General features: G+C 43.2%; 1 protein-coding gene across 2 annotated transcripts; it reads left to right on the top strand.

The window, feature by feature from the left end:
• The first annotated feature begins 1464 nt into the window (after positions 1 to 1464).
• Positions 1465 to 19776, top strand: LOC111974074 (AP-2 complex subunit alpha-2). Of its 2 annotated transcripts, XM_024001595.2 has the most exons (23): positions 1465 to 1644; positions 2940 to 3008; positions 4749 to 4891; positions 5084 to 5277; positions 5456 to 5585; positions 5861 to 5962; positions 6092 to 6200; positions 6351 to 6501; positions 6625 to 6793; positions 6956 to 7093; positions 7257 to 7439; positions 9323 to 9420; positions 9725 to 9956; positions 10357 to 10530; positions 11227 to 11414; positions 11563 to 11634; positions 12929 to 13011; positions 13119 to 13208; positions 13345 to 13468; positions 13628 to 13744; positions 15305 to 15374; positions 17766 to 17900; positions 18046 to 19776. In XM_024001595.2, exons 1-23 carry the CDS (start codon positions 1578 to 1580, stop codon positions 18121 to 18123), a joined length of 2916 nt encoding a protein of 971 aa, XP_023857363.1. In that variant the 5' UTR covers positions 1465 to 1577; the 3' UTR covers positions 18124 to 19776. The 2 variants fall into 2 exon arrangements, with proteins under 2 accessions (XP_023857363.1, XP_023857364.1); XM_024001596.2 differs by lacking the exon at positions 11563 to 11634.
• Positions 19777 to 24023: the final 4247 nt, after the last annotated feature.

Genomic DNA, 24023 nt, shown 5'->3' with positions numbered 1-24023 from the left:
ATCTCATGAGAATTTTTTAAAGATTCAAATTTCAATAGCTCCTTAGTCTTATGACCTACAGCCCTCAAACTACTTTCAGAATATCCACTGAGCAGCCTTCTATGTAGCACAACCTTTTGTTTGTCCATTTTCATCTCACAAGATTTTACATAAATGTTCAATGTTTTTCAACGTTTCTAATTTCAGTAGCTCCTTGGTCACGTGACCTACAACCCTCAAACTACTTTCAGAACATCCAGTCACTAGCCTTATATATTGCACACCCTTTAGTTCATCCATTTTCATCTCAGGTGACTTTACACACATTTTTATATGTTTTTCATTGTTTTTAATTTCAATAGCTCTCTGCCTTCCCTTGGCGCGGGGTTCTTGGCCGGGAGGGTGGCTTCGGGTCCCGCCAAGCTCTGTTCCCCGCATCTCCATGTCGCCTGGGTTGCACCCGACCGGCTACACCCCCCTTTTCCCATTAGGCACAGCCGCATGGTACACCTGTGTCGGCCGTGTCCGAAGGGGATCGGGGGTTCCTGGTGAACCGGGTCTTCCCGCCTCGGTATCCAACATCAAGCGCTTGGGTCTCGCCCAGGACCCTTGCGCGGCTCTGGGTACCTAGCCAACCGTTCTGCGTCCCGGCGCAGGCAGGGGTTTAATGTCTCCCCTCCYGTCGCTCCAGCGGTGGCGGAGCSCCCGGACGCTTTCATTTCAATCTCAAACCTTTTTGCTCAGTGAACTGTGGCCTTTCGTGGGTGGGGGAAAGAAAAAACTAATGGGTGTGCAATGTGTAGGCCCACTGAGTGTACATTCTGAACCTTGTTTGAAGTCATTGGGTCACACGACCAAGGAGCTATTGAAATTCTAAAGTTGACAAAATTCATGTGAATCACCTGAAATGAAAATGGACATACTAAAGGGTGTGCAATGTGTTGGCCCACTGAGTGTACATTCTGAACCTTGTTTGAGGTCATTGGGTCACATGACCAAGGAGCTACTGAAATGAGAAAGTTTGAAAAATTTGTGTAAAAACATGTGAGATGAAAATTGACAAACCAAGGGGTGTGCAATATAGAAGGGTAGTCAGTGGACATTCTGAACCTTGTTTGAGTCCAGTAGGTGACATGACCAAGGAGCTATTGAAATGTTTAATTTTGAAAAATTCATGTAAAATCGAGTGAGATGAAAATTGACAACTAAAGGGCGTGCAATATAGAAGGGTAGTCAGTGGACATTCTGAAACTTGGTTGAGGTCAGTAGGTCACATGACCAAGGAGCTATTGAAATTCGAATGTAAAAAAAGGTTGTACTTTGTTTACGCTCCCTAACTAATTAAACTAGGAATACAAAATGCTGCTCATATTTCCACATGTTTATTAGCTTTGGAAAGCGAATTCGTGTCCAAATCGTGAAAATAAGACATGTGCAATGTGCGCAATTTTTCCAACATCATGACACTTATTTGGAGTCTGTGGCTCAAGTGACCCCGCCTCTTTAACAAAAACCTACACCCGAACAACTGAAATAAAGTGTATTTAAGGTCTGACTGCAGAGAATAGGCTAACAAATAAAATATCGCGTGGAACAAAATGCCTGCAGTCTCTAAAGGAGATGGAATGCGTGGCCTTGCTGTGTTTATATCGGACATTAGGAACTGTGAGTAGATGATGTTGACTTGCTGATTAGCAAGCTACAGTTCATTTGGGAGGAATGCAAGGCTAGGTATGAAACAAGCTATCCCATGTAAAGGCACAAGCGCCTCATGTTTAACTAGTTAGGTACTTAATTAACAAAACAAAATATCGTGTGGGTAGTTCGTTAATTACCTAGTAAATAGCTAACCTGCCAAAGCAGTTAACGGTAATGTAGTTAACAGAGTTAACAGTTAGCTAGCAAACTAACGTTAGCCATTATAGCTAGCCAACGTTAGCTAGAGATTGAAGCAAAAATAGYCCGCAAAGAAACTATGTTTCCTAAACAAACGTCCAGTCTGTGAAATAAAGGTAAATAGCTAGCTACAGACAGCAAATGCAATCTTTTACTGTACTAGTTATACTTAACTAGCTGTTTTAATGTCACGCTAGGCTAGTTAGTTTAGCAAACTAGCCAATGGGCGTGGTTCACAGAGTCAGGAAATTAAAACAATTATGGTGACATTCATCATTTTGGCTGGCTGGTGTTACGCCGTTGTAGATTGATCATTTGCACATTTGGTGCTGGGTATATCTGTAATCTAGTAGGAAACTAGTTACCTCTACAAATGTTGACTAGCTAGCTAATTAAGATACATTTTCTCTCTAGCAACTATCATCATGCTCTGTCTATGAATGAGTGCGTATTTCTCCGACAATAACAATACTAGTAGCTGGATTGCTTATACTACCATCAAGAAACCCAGCTGCAGTGCAGGGTTTTGTGGTGGTGGGACTGGGAACTTTCACCTAGACTAGAGCCATGGAAGTCTAAATGTGCTCTGTGAGCAAATTAATCTATTTAGAGCACTAGTTTCCCTGCGTAAATCCATAGCAGAGACAGTGAAGGTTATCAACGTTCCATAACTTCAATGTAGGTGTGAATGAGGCATGCTACAGATCCATGCAGAAAAACTGATCCTAAACCGTAGGTCTGGGTCTGATCCTCCCGACCCAGGTATGCTCTCCTGACCTAAATCCATGCCGTAATTTAGACATCTTACTTACTACTAAGACCATTGCTCCTGAAAGGGATCCAATTTGTTTCCTGGCCTCACCTCCCTAGTTCATGGTGCRTAGGCACATCAATACACATACTTTGCAGAAAATAAAATAAACAATCAATAATTTAGCCCAGTCTGAGTACTGTGGTACAGCCAAACTGTTCCATTCCACAAGTGCTGTTCAGGCTTGCATACAGGTGCATATGGCCCATACAGGTGACATTGAACATATAACATGTTTTATTTTCCATTTCAGGTAAAAGTAAAGAAGCAGAGATCAAGAGAATTAACAAAGAGTTGGCCAACATCCGCTCAAAATTTAAAGGTAAGCCAAGCAAAATCCCTTTAAATCTAGGTGTGAACACACTTTGGTGTCTGATGGTTCCACATAGTTTGTGGACACGGACACTAGTCATTTAGCTTATTAACAGTGCCCTCACAGGAGATCACCATGCAGCTATGCTAAATGTTCTCTACCACCTGTTCCATCTAGCCTAAAATAAGTCAGCTGTTCCAAAGTGAAAATCGATATTGGCATCTCTAACATCAGGTGACTTTTGTTTTGGTTGCTAGAAAACATGTAGTGCCTATCTGCAAAGTTGCTTTTGAGGGGCTTATGAGCSAGCTCATTTTTATCACGTAACAACACATTTGTATGGAAAGGCTTGCCTTCCAAACTGATGGAGTACTTAGGCTACCACTGAKGCAGGCTATTTGGTAAAAGAACGACTGCACCCAAAAAGCAACTTCTTATTTTAAAATGTATTCTAGTGTCAAAATGTATTACATTGCAAATAGGATACTTTTGGTCATAAAGTCAGTCTTGTCCTAAACTGAGATTTGTGAGATGATAGTAAAAAAATATATGTCATGGAATGAAGGGTACTGTAACAGTTTTCTGTGGGTTGGGTTTATTTTAATCCTGCCCACAGCTGGCAGCACCCAAGTAGGCTAATCATCAATTTGGAGCACAGCTGCACATGACCCAATTGTAACACCCATGGTCAATTTATAAAATATTGTCCCATTTACATTGTATAATTTATTGATGGTCCCTAACTATCCCCAGAGATAGGCTATATTAAAGTTCAGTGAGGTAGGGAGAAGCTAAAGGGCTTAGCTGAACAGGGAGAGTTGTTGAGTCAACTGTTCTGTCAGGAAACTGAGGGGGGCACAGTATGTTAGCAGGCTGGAATCCTTTCCCTTGTTTCCCGGGGAACTTCCTGTGGAGCTCTACAGAAAATCTCTTTCTTGCTGTTCCTCTCTCTTCCTCTCTCCATACACACATTATTAAAGGTTTTATGATTGTGATGTAAACATGTTTATCTTACTTTGAACCAGATAATACTTAGTTTATGCAGAAAGTTCAGAAAATAGAAAATTATAGCCTTAGAGAAACTCCTTATGCATTGTCCAGCTAATCCTTAATGTAGAGCCCCTCCTAATCTCTCTCACGGGACATCGTCCCACACACAGTGGAGGTGGGGTTCCAGACAGGGGTGGGGGCTCCATTAAACTCCCACTTTCAGAATGCTGTTGCAGCTCTTCAAGCTATAATGTGCATTGGTCTGCGTTTGGAAGTGCACTTCCAGGTTTCCTGTAAGCGGCATTGGACTTTATTTATTTGAGCAATGTTCTGAATCCGTCATTATTTTCATTGCACAGCTGCACTCATTTAGCCTCCTACCATTTGCCCTCTTTCACCAAGGTGAAAAAAGTGCTGCACTCAGCTTCCTGTCTTGTGCTGCTGACTCACCATCTCCTCAACTACAGTCAGTTGTGGGGTTGATTTAACTAGCAACATGGAATGTCGTACTTTTATCTATTCCTAAGTGGGTTTCACATTTTTCTTCCCAGAATAGGAGTGGTTAGCATGTTACTCTTTTAGGCCTCCGTGCTTCAGATTAAGATTCATTTTAAAAGGGAAGAACACTAAAGTTCCGTGCTCTCAAACACGTGATCAGTCATTTGTGACTTGGCTTGCCTTAAAAGTATTATTTCCTTCCAGTTTGTTCTGCTTCTAAATCTTCATAGTCATGACAACAACCTTTCTGTTTTGCTGCAGGAGACAAGGCATTAGATGGCTACAGTAAGAAGAAATATGTGTGCAAGCTGCTTTTCATATTCCTTCTTGGCCATGACATTGACTTTGGCCACATGGAGGCAGTCAACCTGCTCAGTTCCAACAAGTACACAGAGAAACAAATTGTGAGTAGAGAAGCCGGTCTTTGAATTTGTTTGCATGACTGTAAGTGAGTGGATTAAGTTATGTATCTAATTGGACAAAACACTGTGTTAATTACACAATCTATTCTCAMAGTTTATGTTAAACTATTATGATAACTTCCCTTTAATTCCTTTCAGGTTTGATAAACTGTTTGTTTCTATCCAACTCCACAGGGTTACCTGTTCATCTCAGTGCTGGTCAACTCAAACAGTGACCTCATCAGTCTTATCAACAATGCCATAAAGAATGACCTGTCCAGCAGGAATCCCACTTTCATGAACCTGGCCTTGCATTGCATTGCCAATGTGGGCAGCAGGGAGATGGCTGAGGCTTTTGCAGCTGAGGTGCCCCGCATCCTGGTGGCTGGGTAAGAAAGGGTAGTGGTGTGGAGCAGACTTAGCCTAATGACTGAGGTACCCTCTCTGTCAGTTTAACATTTGAGGCTGTAACTTTCAGTCAGGCCTTTTCACTTTAAAAAAATTAAGCTATGTACCAGGTAAGTGATGCTGATGTGCTGTCATAATTTGCCAGGGTTTGTCTTGCAGGGACACTATGGACAGTGTGAAGCAGAGTGCTGCCCTGTGCCTACTGCGTCTTAACAGGACCTCTCCAGACCTAGTACTCATGGGGGAGTGGACCGCCCGGGTGGTTCATCTGCTTAATGACCAGCACCTGGTACGGACTGCCATGGGGCCAGGGGTTATTATGCGAGGACTATGGACCTTTGGTTTTAGTGAGGGAGATTTGGATCGGTGGGGTGTGGAGGAGAGGATTCTTTCACCATGTCTTTCTGTCTTCATTGTTAGGGCTATGTTTGAGCTAAATTAATAGTTTGTAGGCGTAATGAGGGGAAAACGTTGCATGCAAAAAACATTGGATTGGTTTGTGTATAGTGTAATATTAATGATTAGCTGTTTGTGTGTAATGGCAGTTGTATTACTTTTGCGCAGGGTGTTGTGACCGCTGCCACCAGCCTGATTACCACACTGGCACAGAAGAGCCCAGAGGACTTCAAGACCTCTGTCTCCTTGGCTGTAGCCAGACTCAGCAGGGTAGGCATATGGCCGTGTGCAGGACTTTTATTTCTTTCATCAATATGACCATTGAATGTTATTATGACCCTTAGTTATTAGTCAGTTTGCTTGAGGCATAATGTGTTAGTCATGTCTCATGTTCTCTAGATCGTCTCCTCGGCCTCCACTGACCTGCAGGACTACACCTACTATTTTGTTGCAGCTCCCTGGCTTTCTGTCAAGCTCCTGCGTCTCCTACAGTGCTATCCTCCACCTGGTAAGAAGCTGTGTGAGCATGATGACATGCGTGTGGGTGTTTGACTATATGAACATAATATTACTCAGAAAAGGGCTGTAGTGTTGCCGGGATGAACATAGTTGTGCTTTCATCTGCGACCCCCTTCCTCCCCCTTTCTTGCCCTCTCAGAGGATGGTGCGATCCGGGGCCGTCTGACGGAATGTCTGGAAACCATCCTGAACAAGGCCCAGGAGCCTCCCAAGTCGAAGAAGGTGCAGCACTCCAACGCTAAGAACGCTGTGCTGTTTGAGGCCATCAGTCTAATCATCCACCATGACAGGTCAGTCCCTCTCCCAGTTGCAGCAGCTACAGAAGACCAATGTATTCAAGAAATGCAGTTTGTATGTGTTGAGTTGGACTGTCCTGATGACAATGGCACCAATGTCTGTCTTTCTCTCCACAGCGAGCCCGCTCTGCTGGTACGGGCCTGTAACCAGCTGGGCCAGTTCCTCCAGCACCGGGAGACTAACCTGCGCTACCTGGCCCTGGAGAGCATGTGCACCCTAGCCAGCTCTGAGTTCTCCCATGAGGCTGTTAAGACACACATTGAGACGGTCATAAATGCCCTCAAAGTACGCAAACACATTTGTACCTGCATTCACAAGCTACATTTGCCAGTCCTAGTACTCAGTGTCTTCTTGAGTACATAGTGTATGTATGCCTGTCTGTTTTGTTCCTGTTAGTGTGACWCTGCCGTAGTCCTGATGTTTGTTTGACCTGGTTGAATCCTGCAGTCGGAGAGAGATGTCAGTGTGCGTCAGCGTGCTGTGGACCTGCTCTATGCCATGTGTGACCGCAGCAACGCCAAACAGATTGTAGCAGAGATGCTCAGCTACCTGGAGACGGCAGACTACTCCATCAGAGAGGAGATAGTGAGTTCTAGACCAGTATCTAATAATTTCACCAACCAAAAGTTTATGATTGCTTCATGTTTTAAATGCCACTGAGGTAATTTGGAGGAATACGTTCCACAGACCTAAATAAAAACATGAATGGCATTGTTCTTTGATCTGATAAGACTACCTCTCACCACAGGTGCTAAAGGTTGCCATCCTGGCAGAGAAGTATGCAGTTGACTACACCTGGTATGTTGACACCATCCTCAACCTGATCCGCTTCGCTGGGGACTATGTCAGTGACGAGGTCTGGTACCGCGTGATCCAGATCGTCATCAACAGAGATGAAGTGCAAGGTTATGCTGCCAAGACAGTGTTCGAGGTGCTTATTTTATTTTTGTGAATAATCTGTCTTTAACCGAGCCATGGGTGACTCATTGTAACCTAATGTTTGTCTGTCTGGATTGTTCTCTTACATTTTTTTATTTTTTATATACCTTTATTTAACCAAGTAGGACAGTTGAGAACAAGTTCTCATTTACAACTGCGACCTGGTCAAAATAGAGCAGAGCAGTGCGACACAAACAACACAGAGTTACACATGGGATAAACAAACGTACAGTCAATAACACAATAGTTCTGATGTAGGTGTGTTTCCTTAATCATATTAGTTTTAAGCAGCTCACTTCCGATGCTCATCACAGGCTCTGCCTGCTTGGATGTGAACTGTGAGTTCAGGGGGATGGAGAGCGTCATTCACTATTTACCACTAAAGCTGTCTTTGTCTTCTCAGGGAGGAAACTATGAGCCCGCCTTGTGTTTTGGTACAGCAATATAAGATTACTTGATTCTCCCTTCAGTCTCTCTGCTTGTGTCTGTCTCACTGTCTCTCACTGCTGCTCCATCCCTCCATCCCAGTTTTATGGATGTGTAGTCTTGAGCCCTCCCTCCTCTCCAGTGTCTTTCCTCCTTCATTGCCCATGATCTCTACCACTGCATCCTCTGACATTAGATACATTGATGTCTACTGCAGATATACATCCTTTCAGAACCAGTGATATGCCTTGTCATTTTTCCTTTAGTCAGTTCCACCATAGTTTCAGCTGTGTTTTTGTTTTATAGTTACATTTGTCCCCATGTTCAGACTTGCTACCCCACATGCTGGTCTGCCCAGATTGAATCTCCACTTTGACATAACCATCATGGGAATTCCATCATGTGTATGTTAAGATCTGCTGACTGATATGCTCTCAGCCCYGTATCAATCAAATGTATTTTCAAAGCCCTTTTTACATCAGCCGATGTCACAAAGTGCTATACAGAAACCTAGCTTAAAACCCCAAACAGCAAGCAATGCAGATGTACTGTAGAAGCACGGAGGCTRGGAAGAAACCTAGAGAGGAACCAGGCTATAAGGGGTGGCCAGTCCTCTTCTGGCTTTGCCGGGTGGAGATTATAACAGTACATGACCAAGATGTTCATAGATGACCAGCAGGGTCAAACAATAAAAATTACAGTGGTTGTAGAGGGTGCAACAGGTCAGCACCTCAGGAGTAAATGTCAGTTGGCTTTTCATAGCCGATCATTCAGAGTTAGAGAGAGTTGAAAACAGCAGGTCCGGGACAGGTAGCACGTCCAGTGAAAAGGTCAGGGTTCCATAGCCACATGCAGAACAGTTGAAACTGGAGCAGCAGCATGACCAAGTGGACTGGGGACAGCAAGTAGTCATCAGGCCAGGTAGTCCTGAGGCATGGTCCTAGGGCTGAGGTCTTCCGAGAAAATCAGAGGGAGCATACTTAAATTCACACAGGACACCGGATAAGTCAGGAGAAATACTTCAGATATAACAGACTGACCCTAGGGCAGAGACAGCAAGGGTGGTTCGTCGCTCCAGTGCCTTTCCCTTCACCTTTCACACCCCTGGGCCAGACTACACTCAATCATAGGACCTACTGAAGAGATGAGTCTTCAATAAAGACTTAAAGGTCAAGACCGAGTCTGCCTCTCTCACATGGATAGGCAGACCATTCCATAAAAATTGAGCTCTGTAGGAGAAAGCCCTGCCTCCAGCTGCTTGTTTAGAAATTCTAGGGACAGTAAGGAGGCCTACGTCTTGTGACCGTAGCGTACGTGTGTACGGAAGGACCAAATCGGAAAGATGGGTAGGAGCAAGCCCATGTAATGCTTTGTAGGTTAGCAGTAAACCCACCCAGTCCAATCTATTATGCTATTTCATACATAACTCGGACTCTTTCCTTTCCACAGGCACTCCAGGCCCCAGCCTGCCATGAGAACCTGGTGAAGGTCGGAGGGTACATTCTTGGGGAGTTTGGGAACTTGATAGCAGGAGATTCAAGGTCAAGGTTAGTAACCAATCAATGCCATATTTCAGTGATCCACTGTTATTCTCAGTTGGAGAGAGTGGAGGCTGCTGAGGGGAGGACGGTTCATAATAATGGGTGGAACGGAGTCAATGGAATGGTTTCAAACACGTGGTTTCCATGTGGTTGATTCCATTACATTGACACCATTCCAGCAATTACGARCTGTCCTCCCCTCAGCAGCCTCCATTGGTTGGAGAAATGTACAGTCAATGATATCCTTTGGAGCTGAGGACAGACGTCACTCACTGTGTCATCCATTGTCCTTCTTGCTCTAACTCCTTAGTCCACTCATCCAGTTTGACCTGCTCCACTCCAAGTTTCACCTGTGCTCRGTGTCCACCCGGGCTTTGCTGCTCTCAGCCTACATCAAGTTCATCAACCTGTTCCCTGAGGTGAAGGGCACCATCCAGGAAGTGTTGCGCTCAGACAGCCAGCTCCGCAATGCAGACGTTGAGCTACAGCAGCGTGCTGTKGAGTACCTGCGCCTCAGCTGCATCGCCAGCACTGACATACTGGTCGGTGACATTCCACCCTGCCTTTGTGCCATTATAAGCTTGATTGATTGCATTTGTTAGGTAATTAAAAGTAGTAGTATGCTCCAGCTGGAGACATTACATTCTTTRAAAATTAACTAGCATAAAAAAAACAAAGCCTGAATGCTTATTTCCATTGTGGTCCTCTATGGCAGTGAGCTAGCAGGTGGACAAGATTGACACTTTTACATTTAATGCAATTTAAAAACAACCGTTTTATATTACACTTAGCTGTTTGGTTTTTAGTTGTTCAGAATACAACCCACAGCAAATCTTTGTTGATTAGAAAGACTGTAATTCAGAAAAGGACACTGTAGAGCCTCCAGTTCCTCTACCCCAGGTCATGCTCTTCATTCCCCATTCATTCTGTGCTCCCCTCAAGGCCACAGTGTTGGAGGAGATGCCTCCCTTCCCTGAGAGGGAGTCCTCTATACTGGCCAAACTCAAGAGGAAGAAGGGACCAGGAAACCTGCATCTCGATTTGGATGAGAACCGCAAAGAACGCAGTGTCAATGGGGGTACTGCAGACCATAGCAGCACTACCTCAAATGCCAAGGTATTACTGTTATGTGTTTACTTATTAGAGCCTCCTATTCCTCTCCTCTCATATGTACATTTCCTATTTTTCTGTCCTGGTGTTTTCTGCTGTCTTTTCAGTAACTCTCCCCAGCTCTCTCGTTCTGTCCGGCTTTCACTGTTTCCTCCTGTGTTCATTAGAGCTCTCCTCTCTTGTTTGTTGGGGATCTTCTGGCCCCCGCCTCGACCGCACCCCCACCAACCGGCCACGTCCGGTCTCTTCCTACCTCCTGCAGACCCCCATGCCCCCCCAGGCCTCTGCTGTCCCCGTGCTGCTCTCTGCTGGGCCACTCTTTCAGGTTCTGGATGCTCATGCGGGATTTTTCACTTGTCACTTCCCTAACCTTAATACACTGTCCTAACAACATCATGTAATCTGATCTGCTTACGGAATAAAGACAATTCCAGATGCTAAGATGACGCATTGCTTTTGTGGGAGCTTGATTACTTAGCAGTATATATTCTTAGGTTTTTACAGTTTATTTATTTTTTATTGTTGAGTCCTTAGTATAGTCCTAATAATTATAGATCCTCCTAAAGAGGTTTGTTTTGTTTTGCATGGTGTGTGTGTTGCACTGCTCTGTGCTTTCATTAGCGTAAGACCAATTGGAGCGGTTGATTGGTTCAGATCCTGAACTTCCGAAGTGAAGTAATTGTGACCGTTACCTCTCCTAAGGTGGCCGCGTCCCCCACTCCCTCCACAGACCTGCTTGGCCTGGGCAGCACCATCGCCACTCAAAACTCTGCCCCTCCTGCCTCCAAGGTGGCAAGCCTGCTGGTGGATGTCTTCTCTGGAAACATAGCAGCCTTTCCTGTAGAGTCACCAGTGGCAGTGGGGCCTGTTGCAGATGAGAACTTCTCCAGGTAAGAAAGAGTGTCAGTGGGTCAAATATCAGAGGGAGGGAGGGGCTTTTTAACTGTATTGATCCGTCATGGAGCTTACTAAAACCTGGTGTGAATGTGCTCCTCTCGCCCTTTACATTCTCGCTGTGCATCTCACTCATGGCTTCAGTTTCCTGCCGAATACTCCACAAGTAGCATATGCCAACGCCACTCTGCCCACTGCAGAGGAACCTGAAGACAAGTAAGAGATGTCATCAGTGGAGTCTGTTCAAAACACTTGCATGCTCACCGCAGATTGCGCTGGTGAAAGGGACATTAGTTACATCCCTACTGTATGCTGTGGGACTCTTGGCATCTTGGTTGGAATCCAATCCTGGGAGTCAAATTTGATTATCTTCATCAGATGACACTCATAGGACTTCATGTTACACAATACATGCATGTTTTGTTTGATAAAGTTCATATTTATAACAAAAAAATCTGAGTTTACATTGGCGCGTTACTTTCACTAGTTCCAAAAACATCAAGTGATTTTGCATAGCCACATCGTTTCAACAGAAATACTCATCATAAATGTAGATGATAATACAAGTTATACACATGGAATTATAGATATACCTCTCCTTAATGCAACCGCTGTGTCAGATTTCAAAAAAACTTTACGGAAAAAGCAAATCATGCAATAATCTGAGACGGAGCTCAGAACAATAGGGCCAAATTCGCCGCCATGTTGGGTCAACAGAAACCAGAAAATACATGATAAATGTTTCCTTACCTTTGAACTTCATCAGAATGCAGTCCTAGGAATCCCAGGTCCACAATAAATGCTTGATTTGTTCGATAATGTCCGTTATTTATGTCCAATTAGCTACTTTGGTTAGCGCGTTTGGTAAACAATTCAAAAGACACAAAGCGCGTCCGCTATAACGTGACAATGTCCAAAAGTTCCATAACAGTCAGTAGAAACATGTCAAACGATGTACTGAATCAATCTTTAGAATGTTAACATCTTGAATAACGTTCCAACCGGAGAATTAGATTGACTTCAGATGAGCGGTGGAACAGAGGTCCTCCCCATGTGGAATGCGCATGGTGAGCTGCGTTATGGCAGTGATTACTCATTCCTGTCTCCTTCGGCCCCCCTTCACATTAGAGTCATCAGACAAAGTTCTATTGACTGTTGACATCTAGTGGAAGCCGTAGGAAGTGAAAACTCATCAATATCTCGCTGTAATTTCAATGAGAGCTTGGTTGAAAATCTGCCACCTCAGAAAAAATTCAAACAGGAAGTGGAACTTCTCAGGTTTTTGCCTGCCATATGAGTTCTGTTATACTCACAGACATAATTCAAACAGTTTTAGAAACTTCAGAGCGTTTTCTATCCAATATGACTAATCATATGCATATATTAGCAACTGGGACTGAGGAGCAGGCAGTTTACTATGTGCACCTTTCATCCAAGCTACTCAATACTGCCCCTGCAGCCATAAGAAGTTAAGCCCAAGATATGAGATGCTTGCCCCATTCCCTTCCAGGTTTGTTTGCAAGAACAATGGTGTCCTGTACGAGAACCAGCTCCTCCAGATCGGACTGAAGTCTGAATTCAGACAGAATCTAGGTGAGTAGGCCTCAGCAAAAATACATATGCACCTAAGTGTGATTATGATCATGGTTTGACCCTTAGATCTTAGGGTTTAAATAAGTATCTTTTTTTCCAACATACAGGTCGGATGTATGTGTTCTTTGGTAACAAGACATCAACCCAGTTCATGAATTTCGCTGCCTCTGTGGTCTGCCAAGATACTCTGCAGGCTCATATCCTTTACTAGATGCTATTATGTCATTTTCAAAAATAATAATTTAATTTAATAAATCCCTACCAGTGTATATTATTTATTGTCTAGGGGTGGCCATTTACTGCTCCCTATTGTGCCCTTAACTGTTTCCCTACAACTGAATGTCCATGCCAAGCCTGCAGACCCCACTGTGGACGGGGGTGCACAACTCCAGCAGATACTCAACATTGAGTGTGTGTCTGACTTTGTGGATGCACCAGTGCTCAACATTCAGTTTAGGTAAGAACTTATTTTCCTCCTTTTATATGAATTTCAGTGTGTGTTTCAGGGCGCAACTATTTGCCAGATTGGTGATAAATGTTTGCATGAAYGTTGTTGGAAATGCTACTGTATCGGTTTCCCAGTTATTTAGTGTTTTACTCCTGTTTCTACACACAGGTACGGGGGAACTCTCCAGAACATTGCTGTTAAACTGCCTATTACTTTAAACAAGTTCTTCCAGCCTACAGAGATGACATCGCAGGACTTCTTTCAGCGCTGGAAACAACTTGGAGCGTAAGGAAACATATCTCTGCTATATGCTTGGTCATATTTAATTTTTTAAATTTAACTTGGCAAGTCAGTTAAGAACAAATTCTTATTTACAATGATGGCCTAGGAACAGTGGGTTRACTTTCTTGTTCAGGGGCAGAACAACATATTTTTACCTTGTTAGCTCGGGGATTCGATCCACCAACCTTTCAGTTACTGGCCCAACGCTCTAACCACTAGGTTACCTGCCGCCCCAAAAAATATATCCATATATCACAACATGTTTTTCTCTCTCTTGATATGGACACAATATTCCCCTCTGACAATGTGCCAGTTTACTCTTCCTTGTATTCCGAGGACACAAAAGGGTTAATTCATTCAGATTGGCCTGCATGTGTAAATATTGATATAAATAGTGTGTACTGTCTCCCACTGTATATTTAAATGTGAAGGAAATGCCAACAGAATAGGTACACAGTGTCTTGTGAAATTGTTCCATTAGAGCTTGAGCAACATTGCCAAGATAAATAGATCAATGTTTCCCTAGGAGTGTGTAAAGTCTGTGGTGACCAATGAATAATTCACCGGTATTCCAGAAAGCGCTTCTACCAAATATTGATTTATGTTGGTGGTATAGGTCAGTGTAATACATCTTAGTCTAATGCATTTTAATTAAATGCGAAAATTGTGCATTGATGTCAACATGTTCACATGGAAATACATTTGTATCTATTTTCCATCATTCAGCAACAAGGTGAAACTTAGTGTAGTTACACATCCTTAACAGCTGAGGTTAAAGCTGCTAGTGACTGCTAGCTGCTAGCCACTAAAATGGCGCCGGAAGAAATGGCAGCAGTTTTACGGGCGCCCAACCAATTGTGCTATTATGTGTTTTTTCCCCCGCGTTATTTTTAACTTATTTTGTACATACTGTTTCTGCAACCGTATCTTACGGCAAAAAAGAGCTTCTGGATATCAGAACAGCGATCACTCACCTCGGATTAGACAAAGATTTTTTTATTCAACAGACGAGGCGCACAAGACATTCTCCAAACACCCGGCAGGGCCGACATCCCTGTTATTTGCAAGAGGAAGCATTGTGTGCCGCCCCCCACAACCCCTCTTTTTACRCTGCTGCTACTCTCTGTTTATCATATATGCATAGTCACTTTAACTATACATTCATGTACATACTACCTCAATTGGGCGACCAACCAGTGCTCCCGCACATTGGCTAACCGGGCTATCTGCAGTGTCCCACCCGCCAACCCCTCTTTTACGCTACTGCTACTCTCTGTTCATCATATATGCATAGTCACTTTAACCATATCTACATGTACATACTACCTCAATCAGCCTGACTAACCGGTGTCTGTATGTAGCCTCGCTAATTTTATAGCCTCGCTACTSTATAAAGCCTGTCTTTTTTTTACTGTTTTATTTCTTTACCTACCTATTGTTCACCTAATACCTTTTTTTCACTATTGGTTAGAGCCTGTAAGTAAGCATTTCACTGTAAAGACCTGTTGTGTTCAGTGCAGGTGACAAATAAACTTTGATTTGACTGACTTTCTCTACCCACAGCCCTCAGCAAGAGGTACAAAATATCTTCAAAGCAAGGCATTCCATGGACACAGAGGTTACCAAAGCCAAGGTGAGATCCCTTTATGATTAGAATTGATATGGAGATTTTGTCTTGACTTGTTGGTTGCCTAGTAGCAGCACATCAGCCTTTTCTTTATTCAAAATGTATACCTGATCAGTATATCTTTTTTGTTGATAGAAATGTTTTAGGCTGGGTTTCTGTACAGCACTTTGTGCCATTGGCTGCTGTGAAAAGGGCTTTTTAAATCATCCRATTTTATTTGTCACATACACATGGTTAGCAGATGTTAATGCGAGTGTTGTGAAATGCTTGTGCTTCTAGTTCCGACCATGCAGTAATATCTAACAATTTCACAACTACCTTATACACACAAGTGTAAAGGAATGAATAAGAATATGTACATAAAAATATATCGATGGCCGAACGGCATAGGCAAGATGCAGTAGATGGTATAGAGTACAGTATATACATATGAGATGAGTAATGTAAACATTATATAAAGTTGCATTGTTTAAAGTGGCTAGTGATACATTTACATCCAATTTTTAATTATTGAAGTGGCTAGAGATTTGAGTCAGTATGTTGGCAGCAGCCACTCAATGTTAGTGCTGGCTGTTCAACAGTCTGATGGCCTTGAGATAGAAGCTGTTTTTCAGTCTCTCGGTCCCAGCTTTGATGCACCTGTACTGACCTCGCCTTCTGGATGATAGCGGGGTGAACAGGCAGTGGCTCGGGTGGTTGTTGTCCTTGATGATCTTTTTGGCCTTCCTGTGACATCAGGTGGTGTAGGTGTCCTGGAGGGCAGGTAGTTTGCCCCCAGTGATGTGTTGTGCAGACCTCACTACCCTCTGGAGAGCCTTACGGTTGTGGGTGGAGCAGTTGCCGTACCAGGCGGTGATACAGCCCGACGGGATGCTCTTGATTGTGCATCTTTAAAAGTTTGTTTTTGGTAACAAGCCGAATTTCTTCATCCTCCTGAGGTTGAAGAGGCGCTGCTGCGCCTTCACCACGCTGTCTATGTGGGTGGACCATTTCAGTTTGTCTGTTATGTGTACGCCGAAGAACTTAACTTTCCACCTTCTCCACTACTGTCCCGTCGATGTGGATAGGGGGGTGCTCCCTCTGCTGTTTCCTGAAGTCCATGATCATCTCCTTTGTTTTGTTGACATTGAGTGGGAGGTTATTTTCCTGGCACCACACTCCGAGGGCCCTCACCTCCTCCCTGTAGGCCGTCTCGTCGTTGTTGGGAATCAAGCCTACCACTGTAGTGTCGTCTGCGAACTTGATGATTGAGTTGGAGGCGTGCATGGCCACGCAGTCATGGGTGGACAGGGAGTACAGGAAAGGGCTGAGAACGCACCCTTGTGGGGCCCAAGTGTTGAGGATCAGCAAAGTGGAGWTGTTGTTTCCTACCCTCACCACCTGGGTACGGCCCGTCAGGAAGTCCAAGACCCAGTTGCACAGGGCGCGGTCGAGACCCAGGGTCTCAAGCTAATGACGAGTTTGGAGGATACTATGGTGTTAAATGCTGAGCTGTAATCGATGAACATTCTTACATAGGTATTCCTCTTGTCCAGATGGGTTAGGGAAGTGTGATTGCGATTGCGTCGTCTGTGGACCTATTGGGGCGTTAAGCAAATTGGTGACACCATAGGAAGCAGCACAACTCTGGACGGTTCTGACTTAGAATATTTGATTGATTGAAAGACGAAAGTRAAGAAACTGCATAAAGGTCACCCTGACTCCACTAGCAATACTATGTAACATGCTGACCACACCTCCTGCGTGTCATGGACTCTACAAGGTGTTGAGCGTTGCAAAAACAATGTGCACGCGCGCGTCAACGAGCATCTGCGTAGCTAGGCGCTAAAATTGAACTTGGTTCTATTTTTGATGCTTGACGCGCTGCAAGTCCCATCATTGGTTTTCAGGAGCATAAACACACGTGGGTGATTGAAAGCTGAACTGAGGTCCACACTAGTCCAGTTGGTGGTAATGCACCTTAAAGTTGGTTGCCAACCACCATATAAAGTCCACAGAAGAAGACTGAAGGAGGAGCGATTACTAGAAACTAACTAGGTTTCTCCTTTTATCTGTGGATGAATTGTCTGAGKAGAGGACACACAATTTTGTGTGACTCAAAATTCTACAAAGATCCAGGAAAAAAAGAACCTTGTGTAATTTCATGTAAAATAACAATATCMCAGGACAAGCTAGCTAGCTAAATGTCCATGAATGTTTAATGTGTTTTGACCTGTTCCCAAATTAATATAGTTGGTTCGGAGTTCATTTTGATATTTCAACCTGCCTGTCCTGCTCGCGTCTGGCGTGAGTTGACAAATCAAATGCGCGCAATGATGCATGTGCGCGCCCAGTCTAGTCAGCATGTTGGGCTGTGTTGTCGATAGTCTTAACCTTGATCTGGTTTTTGTTTTCCAGATAATGGGGTTTGGTGCTGCTTTGCTGGATGGCGTAGATCCAAACCCCTTCAACTTTGTGGGCGCTGGTGTCATCCATACAAAGACCACCCAGGTTGGCTGCCTCTTGAGACTGGAGCCTAATACTCAAGCACAGGTATGTAGCCCTCACCTCCCTCCAGTGAGAATTACTCTCCACCCCAGGACCCTGTCACAAACTCTTTCTTAAATGGTGGTTGAAAGGAGTTTAATATCCAGACAATGTATTTGACCCACCTATTTAACCCTTTCTTCTTTTGCAGATGTACCGCTTAACACTAAGGACAAGCAGAGATACTGTGTCACAGCGCCTGTGTGAGCTGCTCTCAGAACAATTCTGAACTGTTTCCAGATCAGGTCTTCTTACCTGGTATACCACAGAGCTGTACAAGCTCCCCCTGCCACTTGTGAAGACACCACATGGTTCATAACAAACAGGTCACACTTATCCTTCCCGTCTGTCTCATTTAAATTGGAATTGATGCAGTGTACAGTGTAAATTCTTTTTTATATTTGACGTATTATAAAAGTACTGTATATCAAATGACTTTTTCACTCACTACTAATATTTCTCTGCCTTATGTCCATGTGTGCACAGAATATTTACGGATGTGCTTTTGTTGTGGAAAAGGCTTAGTCCTCTCCCTGTACTTTAAAGACATATTGACTGGAAAATTGGAGTTCAGGGGGACTGGCAAGAAAATGCCTTAATTGTCTGACCCTCTTCTCCAACTGAGTAATGATAGTCCATAGATGTGCCTATTTTGTGTTTCAGATCCAGGGTTACAGTTACACAAGCATACATGAAAAGATGTCGTCTTATTTAGTTCTAAGGATGGCAGCAGTCTTCTTTGCTCTTGTCTTACCTGTAAACAAGCCCTGTCCCTGAACACATCATGACCATATTGCAAACACTAGCCATTGTGTTTTTTTGTGTGTATGGAGGTGAGAATTTAAATTGCAGCGGTCATTATGTAGATATTTCCGGCTGGTCTTAACAGTCAGGTAAAGGGACTGTTATGAGAAATCATCTTCTTGTTAGTAGTGTGTGTGTGCGCTTATGTTAAACAAACCACTAAGGAATTAAGTGCTGTCATTATATTCAGATATGCATACAATTGTGTGTCCAACCAAAGTTATCTGTCCCAAATCAGGGGGTTATTGGTATCTAATATGTCTCTAGAACATGTTTGTATCTAATGAAATAATTTTTTTGTTTGTTAAATAGACACTGGCTGGAATATGGTTTTAACCAATCAAGATTAGACCCACCCGTTGTATAATCATAGATATTACACAACCATACCAGCATCCGTCACCACTACGGAACCCTTCTAGAACAAAGGCTGGAAGTCTTCTATGTATTATTTATTTCATTGGTTAATAGGCTATTTACACAGTTGGCTAAGGTTTTAGGTTGTTGATAGTGTACCATCATAACATTCACCAGATTATTTTATATTTTTGCAATTGAAATGGTAGAGTGCAATATATAATACATGCAGCCATTAGGTATGCATAACTCAGTTTCTTCTATATGCCAGAGAGCACTTTTTTTATGCTCATAATATAGGTGGTCGGTGTGTTAAACTTAAACAAGACATTCAATTACAAACTGGACATGTTGATGGTTTCGATGATTATCAGAATTACGAATGTATTCTTGTTAATGGGGTATAGGACCCTAAACTTATCCGTGATGGCAAAACAGAAATCTTTCCTGCAGCACATAGTGGTTTATTATCTCTTGGCCTCTAGCGAGTACTCTTCACACAGCAGTTGAATGATGGTTCAGGAGAGGAGCTGAGTTTCAGGGTTAGTCCTATGCTTGTACACTTGGAAAATGTTTAATGGAACTTGACTAATAGTGGAATATGTGATGGCCACAACTAGTTCTGTGATGTGTAGGGAGGAGCAGTTTTGTTTTATGCATAGATATTTACCCTGAATCAATATAATTCTGATTAAATTACGACGTAACTGGGCAAAATGTCTTTATTGAGTGTAACTCTAAGTTATTACCCTACTATTACCATGTTATTAGCACTTAATCCTGTGCTGGAATGTAAAACCCTACTGATTTTGTTATTATGTTTCACCATTAWATTTCAAATGGGATCTATAGTACTGGAATTTGGTTATAGAAAAATGCAATGTAATATTGAAGGAAATAAAAACATTAAGGAATTTTCTAGAATCACCAACACCGGAGAGGTATACTACATAGCAGGCTCAATGAGTTGGCCAGCTAACTTTGATAAAACAACTGAAATGACTATTGAAAGCAAAGCTTAATTGTGTTTTTGAATAAATTAGACCATGCCCATTTCCAAAAAATAAGAATGTAGTTCAGAATATGTAGGCAAGTTGGCTGGCTAACTCATTGATCCTGCTTTGTAGTAAACCCCTCAGGATAACTTCTTAAGCCCCAGCCGGACCTGTGTRGTTCCTCCCTGGTCGCCATTTACTCAATGGCACCACTCCTGTTTGTTAAACAGTGCTTACCCAATAGCACAACGCCAAAAGTTGGACAGCAATCAGCTACCTCCGATCAACTTTATTAATCTGTCTTTTCTATCGCAGCTGTAGAATCAAATAGGAGGTGAAGCCCACATGAACATGCACAATGTCAGATGCATCCACTGCATGTGATTTTCAATAGCACAAGATACGATCCTCAAGCACACGTGTGGAAATGCAATATAGGCTTACTTGCACACAAAATACTTGTGGCTGTAGGCCTACTTGGGCACAATCTTATATTTGCTCCCATAAAAACATAAAAGGCCCAGTGCAGTCAAATGTGATTTTAGGTGTTTTAAATACTCACTGTACAAAACATAGCAACACCTTTTGTGTTGCTATGAACAGCCTCAGTTTGTCAGGGAATGGACTCTACAAGGTGTCGAAGACGGTCCACAGGGATGCTGGCCCATGTTGACTCAAATACTTCCCACAGTTGTCAATTTGGCTCTGAAAATCCCAGCAGCATGTCAGTTCTTGACACAAACCGGTGTGCCTGGCACCTATAACTATAGCCCGTTTAAAGACGCTTCAATATTTTGTCTTGCCCATTCACCCTATGAATGGCACACACACACACAATCCATGTCTAAAGGTGTAAAAATCCTTCTACATTGATTTAAAGTGGATTTAACAAGTGAACTCTAAGTGATCAAAGTTTTCTCCTGGATTCACCTGGTCAGTCTGTCATGGAAAGAGCAGGTGTCGCTAATATTTTGTATACTCAGTGTATATTTCCGCATTATGAGTTTGGAATAATACTGAAATTGTGAAAATTCTGATGCCCTTTTAGTTTAAGAGCGGTTTAAAAAGACCACCTGAAATTTCAGCCTGTTTTGGTGGGATGGAGTTTTGGCCTTCGATGGTGATATCATGCGGTAAATTACACTGAACAAATATATAAATGCTACAATTTCAAAGATTTTACTGAGATATAGTTCATATAAGGAAATCAGTCAATTGAAATTAAGTAATTAGACCCTAGTCTATGGATTTCACATGACTGTAAATAGAGAAATACATATTTTCTTGGTCACTGATACCTTTAAAAAAACAGTAGGGCTTGGATCAGAAACCCAGTTAGTTTCTGGCGTGAACACCATTTGCCTCATGCAGCGCAACACATCTCTTTCGCATAGAGTTGATCAGGGTGTTGGTTGTGGCCTGTGGAATGTTGTCCCTCTCCTTGTCAATGGCTGTGCGAAGTTGCAGGAACTGGAACATGCTGTCATACACGTCGATCCAGAGCCTCCCAAACGTGTTCAATGGGCCGYGCATTATCAWGCTGAAACATGAGATGATAGCGGYGGATGAATGGAAGGACAATGGGCCTCAGGATCTCGTCACGGTATTTCTGTGCATTCAAATTGCCATCGATAACACACAATTGTGTTTGTTGGCCATAGCTTATGTCTGCCCAAACCATAACCCCGCCGCCACCATGGGGCACTCTGTTCACAATGTTGACATCAGCAAACCACTCCCCAACACAATGCCATACACGCTGTCTGCTATCTGCCTGGTACAGTTGAAACCGGGATTCATCCTTRAAGAGCACACTTCTTCAGTGTACCAGTGGCCATCGCAGGTGAGCATTTGCCAACCGACATCGGTTACGACACTGAACTGCATTCAGGTCAAGACCCTGGTGAGGATGACGAGCACACAGATAAGCTTACCTGAGACAGTTTCTGACAGTTTGTGCAGAACTTCTTTGGTTGTTCAAACCCACAGTTTCATCAGCTGTAAGGGTAGCTRGTCTCAGATGATCCTGCAGGTGAAGGATGTGGAGGTCCTAGACTTGCGTGGTTACATGGGTTCTGCGGTTGTGAGGCCGGTTGGACGTACTGCCAAATTCTCTAAAAAGATGTTGGTGGCTTATTGTTGAGAAGTGAATATTCAATTCTCTGGCAACAGCTCTGGTGGACATCCCTGCAGTCAGCATGCCAATTGCACACTCCCTCCAAACTTTAGAYGTCTGTGGCATTGTCCCCAGCAATAGGTATACTTCTTGATATGCCACACCTGTCAAGTGGATGGATTATCTTGGCAAAGGAGAAATGCTCACTAACAGGGATGTAAACAMATTTGTGCCTACATTTTGAGATAAATATTTTTTGAACATGTGGGGGGGAAAAATTATATTTTATTTCAGCTTATGAAACATGGGACCAATACTTGTTGCATTTTATATTTTTGTTCAGTATAGGTAATCCACCAAAGTTTAGAACGCTTTTAAAACATGGAAGCCAAACGCTGAAACTATGGATACAGCTTATTTTGCCAGTGGGGGAGGCTGCCATGCAGATTATATTTATTTTGTCCGCCTACAGACGTCTATATTCGTTTGCTAATACAGGACTAGTAATGGCCAAGTGCACTACTTTGTGAAAACATTTCAACTAAATATATTTGTATGTGAGTGGTTACCAGCATTTGGAGGCGTGCAGAGGTCATACTGAGCTTCTTACTGCATTGCTGAGCGCCACCCAAATGTTGTTACAATGCGCAGGGCTCCATATAGACATGATTGATTGATGGTAGGTGGAGGTGGGAGGTCCAGTATAAATACAAACTCACTTCCTTGACAACAGCTCTGACTTCTGCAGAGGCCGTATCCCAGTAAATGCTGTACGGCCACTGCAGACATCGGATTGATCACCTTTTATCCAGAGCAATTTAAAGCAGTGAGTGCATACTTTTTCGTACTGGTTCCCTGTGGGTGTCGAACCCAAACCCATAGCATTGCAAGCACCATGCTCTACCAACTGAGCCACATCATCACATCATATCATCACAAACCACTTGATATGTCAGTGTACTCAATTACTGTATTGTGCATTGTTTTTCTTTATGGTGATGGAGAAATCCCACTAGAAGTCCCCGTATTAGCATGTTTCTGTTAGCTGATATATCATGACAAAATACACACCATATTACTGTCCTGCTAATGTGCCTGGACCTTGTAGGCTAACTGATCCATTTGGTTGACCAACCAATAAGGCAGGCAAAATGCAGTTATTTCGAAATTAATATGTATTCAAAACGCCAGGCTTTTGAGCGGTTATTAAAATGTTATTTACATATTTATAATTTAACCCTTATTTTACCAGGTATATTGACTGAGAACACATTCTCATTTACAGCAACGACCTGGGAAATAGTTACAGGGGAGAGGAGGGTGGATGAATGAGCCAAATGTAAACTGGGGATGATCAGGTGACCATGATGGTATGAGGGTTAGATTGGGAATTTAGCCAGGACACCGGGGTTAACACCCCTACTCTTATGATAAGTGCCATGGGATCTTTAGTGACCACAGAGAGTCAGGACACCCGTTTAACGTCCCATCCGAAAGACGGCACCCTACACAGGGCAATGTCCCCAATCACTGCCCTGGGGCATTGGGATATTTTTTAGACCAGGGGAAAGGGTGCCTCCTACTGGCCCTCCAATATCAAATGACATAGGCACATGTCCTGTTTTGTTTCATGCCAAAATATCTGCATAGTCCAACAGCCTAGGCTGGATTTTGCAACCATTTGGATCAGTTTGGGTGTATTCTTGACAGTTTAGAGAAGGTCCAGGAAGTTATATTAGCAGGCCACTCATATGGTGTAGGCATCATATAGTGTAGGCTTATTTTGTCAGGATGTAGCCCCGTGTTAAGATAGGCCTACTTTAGGAAAATATTGGCTTTTCCTTCCAACTCCCCACC

This window comes from Salvelinus sp. IW2-2015, linkage group LG15 (genome assembly GCF_002910315.2).
Source record: "Salvelinus sp. IW2-2015 linkage group LG15, ASM291031v2, whole genome shotgun sequence".
In the NCBI taxonomy this organism is placed as follows: domain Eukaryota; kingdom Metazoa; phylum Chordata; class Actinopteri; order Salmoniformes; family Salmonidae; genus Salvelinus; species Salvelinus sp. IW2-2015.
Note: the sequence above shows the minus strand (reverse complement) of the source record. Positions and strands in the feature narration are given on the sequence as shown.